The 15,991-nt window shown below is 40.2% G+C and overlaps 2 protein-coding genes across 8 annotated transcripts in view; one reads left to right on the top strand and one right to left on the bottom strand.

The window, feature by feature from the left end:
* Positions 1–6,941, top strand: part of LOC309378511 (uncharacterized protein) — a 31,140-nt gene extending 24,199 nt beyond the window's left edge. For all 4 annotated transcript variants that reach the window (XM_081926623.1, XM_081926625.1, XM_081926624.1 and 1 more), the window contains 3 exons: positions 2,020–2,162; positions 5,567–5,659; positions 6,102–6,941. In XM_081926623.1, coding sequence (XP_081782749.1) covers positions 2,020–2,162; positions 5,567–5,659; positions 6,102–6,180 — 315 coding nt within the window. In that variant the 3' untranslated portion in view covers positions 6,181–6,941. The remainder of the gene's footprint in view (positions 1–2,019; positions 2,163–5,566; positions 5,660–6,101) is intronic.
* VEZT (vezatin, adherens junctions transmembrane protein) overlaps positions 5,986–15,991 on the bottom strand; it is a 33,127-nt gene continuing 23,121 nt past the window's right edge. For 3 of the 4 annotated variants that reach the window (XM_081926626.1, XM_081926627.1, XM_081926628.1), the window contains exons 8-12: positions 13,790–14,121; positions 11,240–11,433; positions 10,578–10,678; positions 9,548–9,755; positions 5,986–8,596 (exon numbers count right to left, since the gene is read on the bottom strand). In XM_081926626.1, the coding sequence (XP_081782752.1) occupies positions 8,034–8,596; positions 9,548–9,755; positions 10,578–10,678; positions 11,240–11,433; positions 13,790–14,121 (1,398 nt within the window). In that variant the 3' untranslated portion in view covers positions 5,986–8,033. The remainder of the gene's footprint in view (positions 8,597–9,547; positions 9,756–10,577; positions 10,679–11,239; positions 11,434–13,789; positions 14,122–15,991) is intronic. The other variant, XR_014172123.1, reaches the window with a different exon arrangement.

Below are 15,991 nucleotides of genomic sequence, written 5' to 3'. Positions count from 1 at the left end.
CGAGGTACCACTGTACTCTGTTACAATGAATGCAGGACAAATACTTCCCAGGACTGAGAGTAAGGTTTATTCTTACTGGGGCAACTGGACTTCTTCTTCATGACTCTCTCCCTGGTTACTAATGAGCACTTATTCCATTGGGCATTGTATGCCTGTATCCAGTAAGTAGTGTATACCTGCTCTTCCAGAAGCAAATAAATAAATGAGTGCATTGGACTCACCTGAAGGGTATTTTTACATGCTAGCATCTTGGATTCCTGTCCAAGAAGCAAGTAAGCAAGCAAGCAAGCAAGCAAGCAAGCAAGGAAGCAAAATATCTCTTTGTAGTCACCTCTAAGCAACTGTAACTTCTAGGTTTGTCCAGCAGAGGGCCCCTGTCTATAAATTTACTAATATTTACTAATATTTACTAATCTATAAAACAAGATTTCCCTTCCATTTTAATCTGTTGCAGCTACTTCCTATTTGCAAATTACTTCAGTTTCTGAACCACTACTGTTGACCCCTCCTCAATTTCAACCCAGTGAGGAAGAAGGTCTCATAAAATATATGGTTGTCCAGGGTTATCATGAATGTTTGTGCAAACTGGGGAGCCCGAGTTAAAAAAAAATGACGTGAAAACAATTGTCACAAGCTGCAGAGCCGAAGCTAAATTTATAAAATCCTAGCCTATCTGCTGGAGCTTGTTCCCAAGTAAGAATGCAAATAATTTTGTATAATGAATATAGCTTAGCCTTTACAAACTGACAAATACCAAGGTTAGCAAGTGTTTTTTTTTATAATAATCCTCGATGGTTGTGAATAAAATGTGTCATGAAAGAGCAGAAATATAGTGTTATCTGTCTTCTGGTTTGTGCACAGTCTCTTCAAGTTTGGCTTACCTGAATCAATTACCTTAACTGACGAAAGGCCTATAAGAATGACCTTTTGCACTTGATTGCTTTTTCCCAATCAACTGTCAAAGTAGGCCAATTGTTTCTCTTGGTGTTAGTTGAGAATGTAGGAAGCTGCCTTTACAGAGTCAGACCACTGATGCACCTGGCTCAGTATTCTGGCAGGAGCTCTCCAGGCTTCCAGACAGGGGTCTGTCCCAACCGAACTGAAGATACCAGGGACTGGCCCTTGGGCTTTTTGCCTGCAAAGTAAGCACTCTGCCATTGAGCTATGACCCTTCTTCTAGAATGCTTGGCTGCCTCTTTTTATGCAGGTAAGGAAACATTATCCCCAAACTGTGCTACATTAGGATAAAAGAAATCCTTGAAACTATCCCATAGAAGTGATCAACCCAAACATTATTCAAGGTACCTGTTTCAGTTTCCTCAACTTTTACATTTCGATTAAAACACTCTCTAGAGGGCAACATCAAAAGTTTTCAGGACTCCTTTGTTTGAGAGGGTTTCCATAAATGCAGACCTGAATCTGCCCAGGCTGCCCCACAACTGACAATCCTGTGCATATCTACTCAGAAGCAAGCCCCAGCACCTGTACTCAGACAAATGGGTTACAAACCTGAAGCAGGTGGTGTCTCTTTCTGCAAGCTGGCTGAGAAACCTGCCTAGCCTGGAGCATGAAACATACAATTGGCTAAAAACAGCAAATCTTAATGAGCTGGATTACTGGCCTGCCACTAAACAAAATGAACTACCCCAGGAGCAAGATGGCAAACGCCTAGCTGAAAACAGTTAATCTAAAAAGGTTAACGATGTCTTGCTGGTGACAAACTAAACATTAGTTCATACTACAATACAGAAGAATGCCAGTGGTGGAGGTACCCTAGCCAAGGTTTAGAAGGTGCTGGGTCTCTCCAGTGCTGGGGAAAGCTGTGATATTGTACTTAGTTCTGGGCAGTCAGTTCAGCAGGTGAGCAGGATGACTCGTGATGGTGTGATATGGCCTGCTAATGAATTTAAAATTGGTAATGTGGCTCCAGACAAAACCGCATCCCATTCTCCTGTATGTCTCCTCAAAGGCAGCTTTTGCATTCTACTCACAGGCTGATGTTTTATGTATTTTTGACAGATGTACATTCGAGGAAAGCTGCTCTTTGCCAACTACATTTTCAATGGATACAGCAAATCAGTGAAAGATCTTCAAAAGCAGATTGCCCTGACAAGGAACAATTACAACAGGGGCTACTACTTACCCCCTGATTATAGACTGAGGTATTTTACTCTGTGTAGACATACCTGTGATACATAGCTTTAAATGTGGTTTGTTGCATCCCATCATAATAGATAATTTGGTAGATCATATTATGACACTTTCACAGAGTGGTGGAAGTTTGAAGTTGTTTCGGTTTCTTTCTGATGTTAGGATTCAAAGTTTTAATTAATAGGTTAAAAATCCACAGTAGTTGTTTAATTGGTGTGTGTGTGTGGAGCTAAAATACAGCACACCAATTAAATTTAAAAAGGGCACACGGTTTTAAAGGCTACTTTAGTTTTAATGTGCTATGCAATATTCTTGAGATCTTCCATGTGCTGTCAGGTGAGATGCTCCTAGTCAGGCAAGCTAACCCCCAAAATCATTGCCAAACAAATGGGTAAAACTTAGCCCTGCGTCTTAGCCCTGTATTGATTCAACTTTTTCTTAAACAACCTTGCACCCTGCTTACACAGTGTGGATGGCCATTGCCCGAAGCTCAGCTCCATCCATGTTCCCATCTAACCTTGTCTATGGGGCTAAACCAGCAAATTATTTGAAGAATTGTTGTGACAAAGCAACACAGCAGAGAGAGTGGATGAGGAGGGCAGTATAGCTTTTAATGAGAGAAAGGAGAAATTCAGAAAGTTATATAAAAGTACAGTTTATATAAGTCAAGCATCAGAAGAATTAAAAGAGAAGTTCAGAAACAGGAAATAATGTTTTATTACATAAAGTACTTATTCAAAAGTTACAATCTCCTATGTACATTCTTGTTAATTTAGGAAACAGGTATGATTCCTTACACAGGAAAGAATGACAATCCAGCTGGTAGTGTTGCTCTTTCTCATGAAATACTTGCATTTGTCTGTATACACTTTGATAGAGTATCAAACAAACATTCAAAACAAAGGCAGCAGAAATCTGGAAAGGGCTTCTTTAGCAAACAAGCTTATCAGCATCAAATTAAGCTAATATAAATGATTAGAACTTGAAAAAACAGACCTTTAGTTCTAGGAAACTTACGTCACATAATTAAGCACCTGTCAATCTCAGCACAATATAAATTCACTTCCTGAAAACAGTTCGCCTCAGTTGCAGCATCTCTTTTCTGCTTTCTGGCTGAAAAACCAAGTTCCCTCTCTGTATAAATGAATTCCATTCCAAAGCAGTAGCAGCAGTGAGGTAGAGATGGGACATCACCTCATATATTGATGAGAAATCTCTCAGCTGAATGTACAGGCTTAACCTTAAGGTAAAGTCGCAGAGGGAATTGACTTTCGCATTGTGATCACAGGCTGCCACAATGGCAAGGACAGAGTCTGAGACTATGTACAGACAACTTTTCAGAAACTTGATGGCATTTTAAAGCCGCCATTAATCTGCAGAAGTGTACACAGCCTGCAATACAGAGCTTAGGAGAAAAGCTACCAACTTGGCCTCTCCGCCACGCTAACCTGTGGCCCTCCAAATGTTGTTGGACTACAACTCCCATTATCGCCAATGGTCAGCAATATCTGGGGCCACACTTCCACTATCCCTGTTTCAAAGGCATGCAAAGGGTGACTGGGATTTATCCAGAATGAAGTCCTCCTTTATAGGCCTTTTTGTGTCCAGTATTCTCTTTCAGCCTCCTCAAGTGCTGCCTGCTTCCCTCTACTGATTAATCTCATATGGTCTCTGGCTAGCAACTTTTTCATTTGGTGTGACAAGAAGCTCTCTCTGCAGAGGTTGTGTTGGACTGCTGCAGAGTCATTAAGATCTTATCCGAATCATTAAGAGTTTCCCACAGAGCTACTGCATGAGGAAAAATAATACATACTGTGCCTTACTTCAGTCAGCAGGTATAAAGACGGGACCGACCCACATTCATTAGTGAAGTGCCTGAACAGTGAGCCAGCACTGTGCATTGCATAACTAGCTGTTGCCAATATCATTTAGCAAGAAATTCATCTTCAGTAGAAAGTCAAGTTATAAACAACCATTTATATAAATAGACAAAAACTGCAGTGCTGATGAAGCAGATATTTGCCCCTCTCACCTTCTATTTTACTGCAAACTGGAGAACTATGTATTTGCACGATGAAGAGTAGGGTTTTTTAAAATCACAGAGAATGAGTTTTGGATTCTAGAGAAGAAGGAATGAATCTAAGTATGAACCATGATATGTCAAGTAATGGTTGATTAAGAGGAGTAAAAGACACCAAAGATATGGAACAACATTCAAGAGAAAGTGAAAACCTTTGGATTGCTTATCTTAAAATACCCTTTCTGGGCTTCACAGCCACACTGAATATTGCAAATGATTCAGTGAAAGTGTGAATTTAATTCAACTAATTTAGTATCAGAAACAAAGGGCAAGATTCACCTACCAGATCCTTTCCCTCTGCATGCCCCACCATAACTGGTTCTGGGGTGAGGTGGGAGTACCCTCAAAACAGCACATGGGAGGGGAGGAGTTATTGTTCCATCTGGAAAACTGCAATGCTTGCACAGATGGAATATTTGTAATAGGATGTTTAATTTCACTCAATGTTCTAATACTTATTTTGGTTATGGTAAACTTTAAAGCAAAACGTAAGCACTTATAAAGTGGTTTGCACTAGTTTAAAAGTAAAACAAAATGTCAGCTCCACATGTGGTTTATCCCCCACCCCAGCCCCAATCAGTAATTCAAGTATAATTGCATGTCAGGAGCCAGAGTCAGGCAATAAAAACAACGTTAGTGAAGTTAACTCTTTATTCAAAGAAACCAAAACAGCACCTCTTCCCAGTAGGTCCTGCCCCCATTGAGGCAGTTGCAAGGACTGAAGGCCCCTGCCTTTCCACTGCTCCCTAAGGCTCCTCCTTTCCAACATCTTTCCCAGTTACAAACTGCATCTGCATACATCTCTGCTCTGCTCTTTGCATTTCTCTGAGGACTGCTGTTAAAAGGGAAACCAGAAAGTACTAGGAAGACCTTAGTGAACTGAGCAACATGCACATACAGGATTGCACTGTTAATTCAGAAATAAGTCCTACACTCTGGGGGTGACACCTAGGTAAGAGCGTGTAAGATTTCAGTGTGAAGGATCTAAAATGAATGCTTAAAAAACCTTGAAAGAATTGTGAGAGTCCTTAACGAGAACAGAGAGGGAGACATGTTACCTGTTAGGAATTCAAATTAAAAATAGGTGATCTGATGTACTCACCTATGGGTTTAACTTATACAACTAGGTTTTTTTATTATATGACTAGGTTTCAAGTGAAGAATGAGTAAGCAATGGAAACTTTGGACTAAGCTTGTGATTGAGTCTAGGGGGGAAAAAAGTCCACTGTGTTCTGATACTCTAAAATTATAAAATAGATAGTAATCAAAGTGTACTGAAGTGTACCCTGATTTCTCTTGTAACTCCAGTACTTTAATTTGCTTTTTGTATTCCAGTTCTCTTGAAAACAGCCTGCAGAGTTACCCTGAACATACTCAAGCAAGGATTTCACACAATATTTCTAGCTGTATTTGCTATGCCACTGACAGGTATGGAAAAATAATTATTTTGTCTTAAATTCCACATGCTCAGATTAGAAAATTATTGGTTTCAGTTCATGAGCACTTTGGGGTTTGGATGTTTTGTCTTTTTGAGGTAACACAAATCACAGGAATTATGGAAGAGTTCAAGCTAATGATTTGCAAAAGAATGTCTTACATGAGAATCTTAAATAATGGCCAATATCTTTTTTTAAGGCTGTTGCTTTGCCCCTACTAGAAAGAAAATCTCAAGCCAAGGATAGAGTTCATAGTGTTTCAAGTGTTTGGGGCCTTCAGGGCCATTTCTTTAAAGTATTTCTTTAAAGTTCTCAGAAAATTCCAGTGTGCATACACATGCCCATCTGGGTCACAGACTGTGTTTGAACTCTTATGTAGATTGTTGTTGAATATTTACACATTTTGCTTGGTACTTTATTTTGAAATATACCAGGAGAGCAAGTACCCATGAATTTGTGCTATTCAGCTTATGCAAAGGAGCCACCTGCACTCAGGAACAACTCAACAAATGAAGCCAGATCCAAGAAGAAGAAAAAGCCCAAGTATGGACATGAAGTAGGAAAAGAAGAACCTTGGAAAAAGATGTGTGAGATGGACGGAGGTTGTTTTTTTGGTTTTTTCTTAAAGTCTGAAATGAATAATGGGACTTTTGGGAGGAAACTGAACATATTTCTGTCTTTTGGGCTGATGAGTGAAATGTTTTTTTTAAAAAACTAATTACGTTAAAATGTTATAGCAAATTCAGGCTGCTGTAATTTTTCTAGTCCCCAGACTAGAAAGAAATCATATTTGTGATAATAGAATTGTTACATTCATTTGACTCCACTACTGAACAAAGCAATGCACTTTGGCCCAGATTCCACTAAAGCGTTGCACTGGTGAAAGCCAGCAGAAGTCATGCTAGCACAATACAGCTTCTTCCACTCTCATCCTGTGTCCCCCAATAGTTCTGGGCAATCAGGAGACTCCCTCTGGAATAGTGCATTAGGGGGAGGAGAGGGTAGATTCTTCCATGAGGCAAGCAGAATTGCTTGTGCTAACAAAGTGACCGTAATACCGTGATGTTGAATTCCTTGCTTTATACTTGATGTTGCAAAATTTGCAGAACATAGAGCATTCTTAGGGTTTTAATCCAATCTGGGAATCTGCCAACCATATTGCTGCTACAACATAATAGCAAGGCATACCCTCCATCATTTCACATTTCTGTGAACCGACCCGAGACCTCCAGGGTATAGGGCGCTATATAAATTAAATAAATAATAATAATACAGTTATTGTGGCTTTATTCCTTGTGTGGAAGTCAACAGCTGCTGCCACCACCTTCCACAGTAGGGAAAATCAGCTGAAGCAGTTACTCTAATAGTGGTGGAAGTGCTGAAGTGAAATACATGAAAACACTTGTAGATCAGACTAAACATGAAACCAATAGAACGAGAATCTGAGTTACCTATGGATGGAGCATTTTGCGAGAATGTGACCCAATGGAAAACAAAGTAGAAACTAAAATCAAAGGACAGCAAGTCTCAGTTAGTCTCTGTTGCAGAAGTAAAGTTGTTTTTATCTACACAAGGTAACAGATGGAAAGAAACAGGGGAGAAGGCCTGATCAGAATCTGTTTAATTTCCCTTATCTGCAAAAGGGGGGGGGTCACATGTGACAACTTGGGAGTGTTTGCAATATGGAAAAATCACTGCAAAAACATGAAACAGTCAAATTATTCTCCATAGTCCAGAAGTTAAAATATAGAAGATTGTGCTGGGTTTTTGTTTTGCTTTGTAACCCTTTGCTAATAACTTATTATTATTTTAGGTTAGCATCCCAGGATACACAAGCTATGGCTTTCATTAAACAAAACAGTCCACATCTTAGGCTGTGGCCCTGATGAACCAACAGCTCAACAAATATGCAGGTCATTAAGTGATCTAATGCAGAAAGGAGAGGACGCAAAGTGGGCAGAAAAACCCACATGGAGTTAGGTTCTTGTTAAAGAACCATTTCAAGTAGTTGCATAATTAATGTCAACATTATAATAAGCAATAAGGAAATGACAATTAGACCATTTGCTTTTTCATTTTTGGAAAAAATGCCTAATAATATAAATAAATAAAGATAAAATATTAAAAGAAATGCCAGTCATTTGTGGTACCTGTAAGAACCATACTATACACTTGGAGTCTAGTTGATATTTGCACATGGATATATTTCAAAAGACTAGTAAAGTCCAATTGAAGTCATGATTTTTAATGGTTATCTTCTCTTCAACATCCAATATTATCAATGCTGAATCTTTGCATGTGCTGCTGTTGTTAATCCCACTAGCCTTCCATTGTGTCCAAATAGCAAGGCAAACTTTAGGTGGGCTCTATGATTCTTCATTTTTGCAGTCATTTACTTCACCTTTGTGTTTTTCAAAAAAGTCTTCCTTCTCCTGTATCTCCTCCTCCTCTTCCTCTTCATCGCCAAATGTTTGCTCTTGCATGGATGTAAATGTCAGTGACCTGGCAGCAACCTGTGCTGCGAGTCCTGATGTGAAATTCAAATCTGCTGATATATGAAGCTCAGCCAGTCTTTGTTTGATGGAGGACTGTAACGCATCTCTCTCAGGTGGCTGCGACACATCAGCTCTGTCCACACCAACTGACTCAGATTCTTCACCTTCTCCATTGCATTGGTAACATGTTCTTTTTTCAACTTCTGGAGAGTCACCATTTGCAGCAATGTCATTTTTGTTCTTACCAGATTCATCAGAGAGGTACTCTACCCTATCTTTCTCACCATCAGTAGCTTGTGTTTTGAAGTCAGAGACTGCTTCTTCCAAGCTGTCATCTCTGCTGCACACCTGCTTGCCTGATTCCAAATTCTTCGGCAAACCCAAAACATTTATGGGTTCCTCTTGCTCTGTACCAGGCAAGGGTTTCATTGCAGCTTGAAAGAGGGGGAAATATGGAATGAGTATTCAAAATAACTTCACTGTAAGTTTTAAAGGATGTACTGCTCTCAGTGAAAAAATATGAATTTCATTTACTATAGAGGATGCTGGACACATAAGGTAACAGGTATATATGCCCTCTCAAACATTAAGAGGGATAGAATAACTATAAAACAAAATGGAAAATTAAAAAAAAAATCTAGTAATTTCACCACCCATACACTGGAGCTGTTACATTGCTTCCCACTGGTTGCTACTGAATAAATGCAAAACATGCTCTGCCCATGTTTGCTTCTGGATGCCTTCAGAAGGGAATGTGGCCCTCACACTGATAAATTCCCCACCTCTGATCTAGAAGGAAAATCTGTAAGGATCCTTCAAGAGAACAAATTATGAATACTCTTGACAATTCTGTGAGTCTAGAGAAACTCTCACCCAATGCATCAAGCCTATCCTTGGATGGCCCCACAAGATCTTGAGAAACAGCATCCCAGAGCCCACATGCTGAATGGGCCTTGCATTTGTGCAATTTCAATGAGCAGCCTTCAACTGCACAAGGTTGAAATAGCTCAAGTTAAATATGTATAATTTGTGATTGTAATGTATAGTACTTTAGGACCTTGGGAGCTGTAAGGTATTACAGTCAGACCTCGGGTTACAGCCGCTTCAGGTTGTGTTTTTTCGGGCTGCAGACTGCCAAAACCCGGAAGTAACGGAACGGGTTACTTCTGGGTTTCAGCAGTTATGCATGCGCAGAAGCACAGAATCGCAACCCGCGCGTGCGCAGACGCGGCTTGCGTACGCTGCGGGTTGCAAATGTGCATCCCGCACGGATCATGTTTGCAATCCGAGCATCCCCTGTACTCTTGATCATCAAAAGCTAAACCAATTCAGAAAAGAGAGTTGCATACAGATTTCCTTAAATTAACAACAAAAGTCACACTTACCATGATCACTAAACAGGAGTTGCTTCCACTTTTGTCTTTCTGCCTCTGAAGCTTTAAATCCCAGCACAGATTTTAATTCCTGCAGCACTCTCTTGGATTCCTCTCTTTCACGTTTTTGCCTCTCTCTGTCTTCCAGGGAAAAGTAATAAAAGTCATCTCTTTTATACTCGCTGTCTATATCTGCATCATCAACATATGCTTCAAGTTCCTGAGGAAAAAGTTAACAAACATCTTGTTGCATCTAAAAATTACTCAAATACTGCAAGACAGTGATGGTTCCTAACTACTTATTTAAACTCCAAGATTTGGATCCCAAGTATGGTTTATAGGCCAAGGGGAATTCTGAAATAACTCTACCAATATTTGAAAGAATGTTAATTAAGGTCAGTTATGGTATTTCAGGTTTATATAGTTCAGACACACAAAGGCTGTCAACAGATTCTCTAGGGTGGATGAAATGTTTAGTTGACAATAGTAACCCACTTTCTTAAACACTTTGTATATTAAAATGATGCTTCACCACTAGTATCATAGCCTTACATCCAAGGTGTCACATGTTAAGAAAATGCCAAAGTTGGAGAAATCAGTGGCCTGCCATTAGTTATTGGACTACAGCTCCTATCATTCCTGTTCACTGGCCATGCTGATACAGATTGATGCAAAGGCTATAGGTTTTTCATTCCTGCTAGATACCTAGCACTAGACTCTTATCCTATATAACAGCAGCAGAAATTTTCTTTGCCAGCACAAACATTGCAGCAAATAAGGATAGCAAGTGACAAGATGCAACTGACAACCATTTTCATCATGTTCAAGCTTCCACTCTATGAGAAGCGAATTTTTGGTACATTTTAAATGTATATTTTTATTAGGTTTTTCCAGAAAAAGTCCTCTGCCTATGTATTTACTTAATCTGTTGAATAAAGTATCCTGATACGACTGCAGAACACTATTATACTTCCCTCAATCATCAAATAAACATACACATATTGACACATTTTGTGAATTTTGCAGACTATAATATTTGTACCTGTTCTTCAGGGATTGGGTCTTTATCCTCTATATGCACAGATGGTTGCAGCAAAGGTACCATGGGGCAATGCTTGATCTCACATGATGGTTCAGGATTGCCTGGGGGTAGTAAAGAAGCAGCAGAGAAAGTAGGAGTCAGAAGAATTGGGTTTTTGTTTTTTTGAATGTCATCCCATTGGACTCTTGTCAGCTAATTTCCCCTTCCCTACCTAAATCTGCCCCAAAGGGCTAGAAGAATCCATTAGCAGGTAGACACTGTCCTAAGTTTTAATTACTTTTTATTTTAAAAATAAACATAATAAACAACAGCTTAAGGACATCAGTTGATATTTTTAGGAGTCATGAATCACAGCTGAAAGTACACAGTGGATCCCATGAATTTATGGCAAGCTCAGATCTACTGCTATGAACAATCAAGATAGTATCTCCCTCCAGATTTACACCCAAAGTCTGAGTTCATGTAGCCCTTCACTTATGTAAATCAGAAAGATATGTGCAATCCACATTGCCTTTTTAATGCATTTTAAAAACCTACTTACAAACCCAGGCATTTTGCTATTGCAATACTGGAGTTACTATTTACTGCATATATGACTGCCTACTGAAGATTTTATTTTACTGTGACTGGAATTTCTCAATGCTTTTGCGAAGACAATTTACCTTTTTTCTCTGGATTTCTTCGAACCATTTTTTCCACCTGAGAAATAGCCTCTTCCCAGCAGCTGTTGCTTGCTTGCATGTGCGGTTGAACAAGTCTTAGTTTTGTTTCTACAACTTGGTAGGCCTCCAGAGTTAGTTCTTGGCTTTCCTTGGAACTAATAAACTTCTCAAGTTCATCCTCAAGAATTATTACTCTGGACAAAAAACAACAACAAACCACTTAATTAGTACACAAATCAAATATTTTATGGACCTGGGCAGTGAGTTGATGTGACTGCAGTTATAAGTCTCCAGATTTTATATCCTCCTTTTTTATTCTTACAGTCTATCAGTTCTACCTATGTAGGCAGAGCCCATATGTATGATATCAAGGTGCCAGAAGCAACTGGTCAGGGCTTAAAGGGTGAACTTAGTTTTAGACAAGTAATCCAAGCCTTTGAAACAGCAGTAAAAGACCACAACCATTGCACAGTGTCTAGCAGCTATGTTCTAATGAAGGCTAGAGAGAAATCCATAAATTCGTAAGAACAACTTCACTTGTGGAGAGATGTTATAAAACATACACTTTTCATGTAGAAGGTCCTGCGTTCAATTCCCTGCATCTCCATCTAAAAAGACATTCAGAAAGATCCTGGATCCTGAATCCTGGAGTAAGTACCACTAAACTCAGTGAGAATTCGTTCTATGTAGACATGCATAGGGACGTAGGTGGCGCTGTGGGTTAAACCACAGAGCCTAGGACTTGTCGATCAGAAGGGCGGCGGTTCGAATCCCTGTGACAGGGTGAGCTCCCATTCCTCGGTCCCTGCTCCTGCCAACCTACCAGTTTGAAAGCACGTCAAAGTGCAAGTAGATAAATAGGTACTGCTCCAGCGGGAAGTAAACGGCATTTCCGTGCACTGCTCTGGTTTGCCAGAAGCGGCTTAGTCATGCTGGCCACATGACCTGGAAGCTGTACGCCGGCTCCCTCGGCCAATAAAGCGAGATGAGCGCCACAACCCCAGAGTCGGCCACGACTGGACCTAATGGTCAGGGTCCCTTTACCTTTACCTATGCATAAGTTTACATTGTAAACCTTTGGCAAGTGAATGAAGAGATTATTAGGGAACTAGTAAACGTTTCTGCTTCAAACAGCACATCTGAAGGATTAATATGAATAGACGAACACATATCAGCAAAGGTGGTATTGTTTAAGAACACACATCCATGTTTTCTTTTTTAGTTTAACCCTAGCCTAAATAACAAGTAGACATAGTACCAAAATGGAATCAGTTTTCTGTTCCCTCTCATTAAAAAATTATCAGTACAGTACAATCATTTCCTTTAGTGGTAATCTCAGTAATCTCTTTTTTTCTGATGCTGTTATTGATTTCTTTTTGTTTGATCTTGTGGTGTTTAGTGTCACTGGCTTTTGCCGCAATAAAACTTGGAAACTTGGGTAAAACAAATAAGTCATTAATGCACACTTGCTCACAGTTAAGCCCACTGATTTTCATGAAAACATATTAAAATAGATGGGCTTCAGCAAACATAAAACTCTGTTAGGTTGTGGTCTCTTGCTTTTTGTATGTATTATTCAACAATCTGCAGTTCTCATATAACCAGTTCCAAATATCAGCCCTTTTAATAAACACTCAATGTTGTTTTAATAGTATTCTATATAATTACACATGTAGTTGTGTACAGCTAGTACAACACACCTCTTTACTGAACGTAAATTAGATTGTTTGATTAAATAAGAGCTAGAATAACAAGGCAAAGAAGTTACAGCAATATCTGCCTCAATAAATCTTATCAGTAGTTTCCGATTGCAACATTACATATTACTTTCTTTTCTAAAAAAACTTGAACTACAACTGGAATTAAACTACAGGTACTGGTATCGGAACACAATGCATTCCCAGGCAATCGTTCATTAGAGAGCAGTTGCATAACAAGCTGATGATTTCCATTATTTTCTATGGGAACATTTCTAATCCATGGGTTCTCCCTCCATGCTTTCTGCCCAAAACTGCTGCAGCCAATCAGCAAAAGTCAAACAAAGGAAAAACTGATTTGCCTGATCTCTTCTGTTCCCTGATCTGTCTCCCTCAATGGTTTCTGCCCCAAATGGCTGCAGCTAATCAGCAAAACAGAAAGAAGTAAGGAAGTGGGCAAACTCTGGCTGTTCTGATATCTAAATCAGCAGTTTGTGTAGCAAGGTTTGGGTATACAGTGGTACCTCGGGTTAAGTACTTAATTCGTTCCGGAGGTCCGTTCTTAACCTGAAACTGTTCTTAACCTGAAGCATCACTTTAGCTAATGGGGCCTCCTGCTGCTGCCACGCCACCAGAGCACAATTTCTGTTCTCATCCTGAAGCAAAGTTGTTAACCCGAGGTACTATTTCTGGGTTAGCGAAGTCTATAACCCGAAGCGTATGTAACCTGAAGCGTATGTAACCTGAGGTACCACTGTACTTCTTTGTGTTCAGAGAACTGAGATTTCAGATAATAAGCATTCTGACAGCGGACCTGTGTGTAGTGACAAATCACTCCCAGAGAACAGCTTACTCATTAAGCAAGGCCTTCAGATGGAGTTGTAGGCTGCGTACTGCTGTGTGGAGACGATTTAGTTCTCTTGACTTTTGTTCGTTTTTGACTGAACGTTCCAAACCAGATTGATGGTGTGTTTCAAAGTACCGATAAAATTCATAGCTCCGTTTAAGCTCTTCTAAACAGGCAGCATGTGCATGATGAAGACCCTGAGTCACATCAGTAAAGGTCGACAGTGGCAAATGTTCTGGCCTGATCAGAGTCTTGATAGATGCATTGGAGGGGGACAGCAGAAGAATTAGCCGCCTGAAGAATTCAGAACTTTGTCCAACCCAAAGTTGAAATAAAACCTACAAATACAGAAAAGTTACTATAACCCTAATTGTTACAGAAAACAATAACATTTTGTTTTTCCTGCTTTTTCATACATGTTAAGCAATTCAACAATAATATGATTACCAAACCACTAAAACTTTTTTTTAAGGTTTACAATGCACCATACATGAATATTAATATCGGGGCAGGGTACAAGAAAATATACATTGCAGATAAACAACAACAACAAAACTAAAACAATATAAAAAAGACTACAAATAGAATTTAAGGTAGCTAAAATCAACTGGATAGGACACACAATAAGTCACTTAAAACCTTTAGCCAACAAGTAGGCTTTAACTAAGTTGCTAAAAGACCAAGTTGGCACCTGTAAGGGGAGGACATTGCACAAAGCGAGTGCTACCACAGAGACCACCTTGGGGTGTAGTCAGGCAGAGCAGAAATGTTTTAAATGAATGACTTATTCAGTTATGTAAGAGCTACAGTCGTACCTTGGATCCCGAACACCCTGGAACGTGGATGTTTTGGCTCCCTAACACAGCAAACCCAGAAGTGATTGTTCCGGTTTGTGAATGTTCTTTGGAACTCAAACATCCAATGTGTTTCTGCGGCTTCTGATTGGCTGTAGGAGCTTCCTACAGCCAATCAAAAGCTGCAATTTGGTTTTCAAACGTTCTGGAACGGATTCCGTTTGACTTCCAAAAAACTACTGTATTTCTATTAAAATCTCTAACAGAGAGACAGAGAGAGATTGGTTGTCTGACTCTTTTGATCCACCTCAATGGCCTATAACTGCTGGAACTCATCCAGTGCCCTCTTTTTAAACAATTATATTAAAAAGTATAAAAAATATGTAAATCAGGGATTTCCCAATTTTCCATGCTATAGCAATTTATTCTGATAATTAAATATCCTTTCAAGAGGCCACAACTAAAGCTTACGAAAGGTAACAAACGAGTCCAGCCCAAAGATGTAAGTTAACTTAATATATTCCAGGCAGCTGACTTGAGCCTTGGCCTCAGAAGCTGAATCCTGACAAGACAGAAGTACTGTTTTTGGGGGACAGGGGGCGGGCTGGTGTGGAGGACTCCCTGGTCCTGAATAGGGTAACTGTGCCCCTGAAGGACCAGGTGTGTAGCCTGGGAGTCATTTTGGACTCACAGCTGTCCATGGAGGCGCAGGTCAATTCTGTATCCAGGGCAGCTGTCTACCAACTCCACCTGGTACGCAGGCTGAGACCCTACCTGCCCGTGGACTGTCTCGCCAGAGTGGTGCAGGCTCTAGTTATCTCCCGCTTGGACTACTGCAACGTGGGGCTACCTTTGAAGGTGACTCGGAAACTACAGCTAATCCAGAATGTGGCAGCTAGACTGGTGACTGGGGGCGGCCGCCGAGACCACATAACACCGGTCTTGAAAGACCTACATTGGCTCCCAGTACGTTTCCAAGCACAATTCAAAGTGTTGGTGTTGACCTTTAAAGCCCTAAACGGCCTCGGCCCAGTATACCTGAAGGAGCGTCTCCACCTCCATCGTTCTGCCCGGACGCTGAGGTCCAGTGCCGAGGGCCTTCTGGCGGTTCCCTCATTACGAGAAGCAAAGCTACAGGGAACCAGGCAGAGGGCCTTTTCGGTAGTGGCGCCCGCCCTGTGGAACGCCCTCCCATCAGATGTCAAAACGATAAACAACTACTTGACATTCAGAAGACATCTTAAGGCAGCCCTGTTCAGGGAAGTTTTTAATGTATGATATTTTAGTGTTTTCTGGTTTCTATGGAAGCCGCCCAGAGTGGCTGGGGAAACCCAGCCAGATGGGCGGGGTACAAATAATAAATTATTATTATTATTATTATTATTATTGGCCTGGGTGGGTTTTTTAAAGTTTG

The sequence above is a fragment of the Podarcis melisellensis genome (genome assembly GCF_964234715.1).
Source record: "Podarcis melisellensis genome assembly, chromosome: 10".
NCBI classification, from domain to species: Eukaryota; Metazoa; Chordata; class Lepidosauria; order Squamata; family Lacertidae; genus Podarcis; species Podarcis melisellensis.
This window is presented reverse-complemented; position numbering and strand designations above follow the sequence as displayed.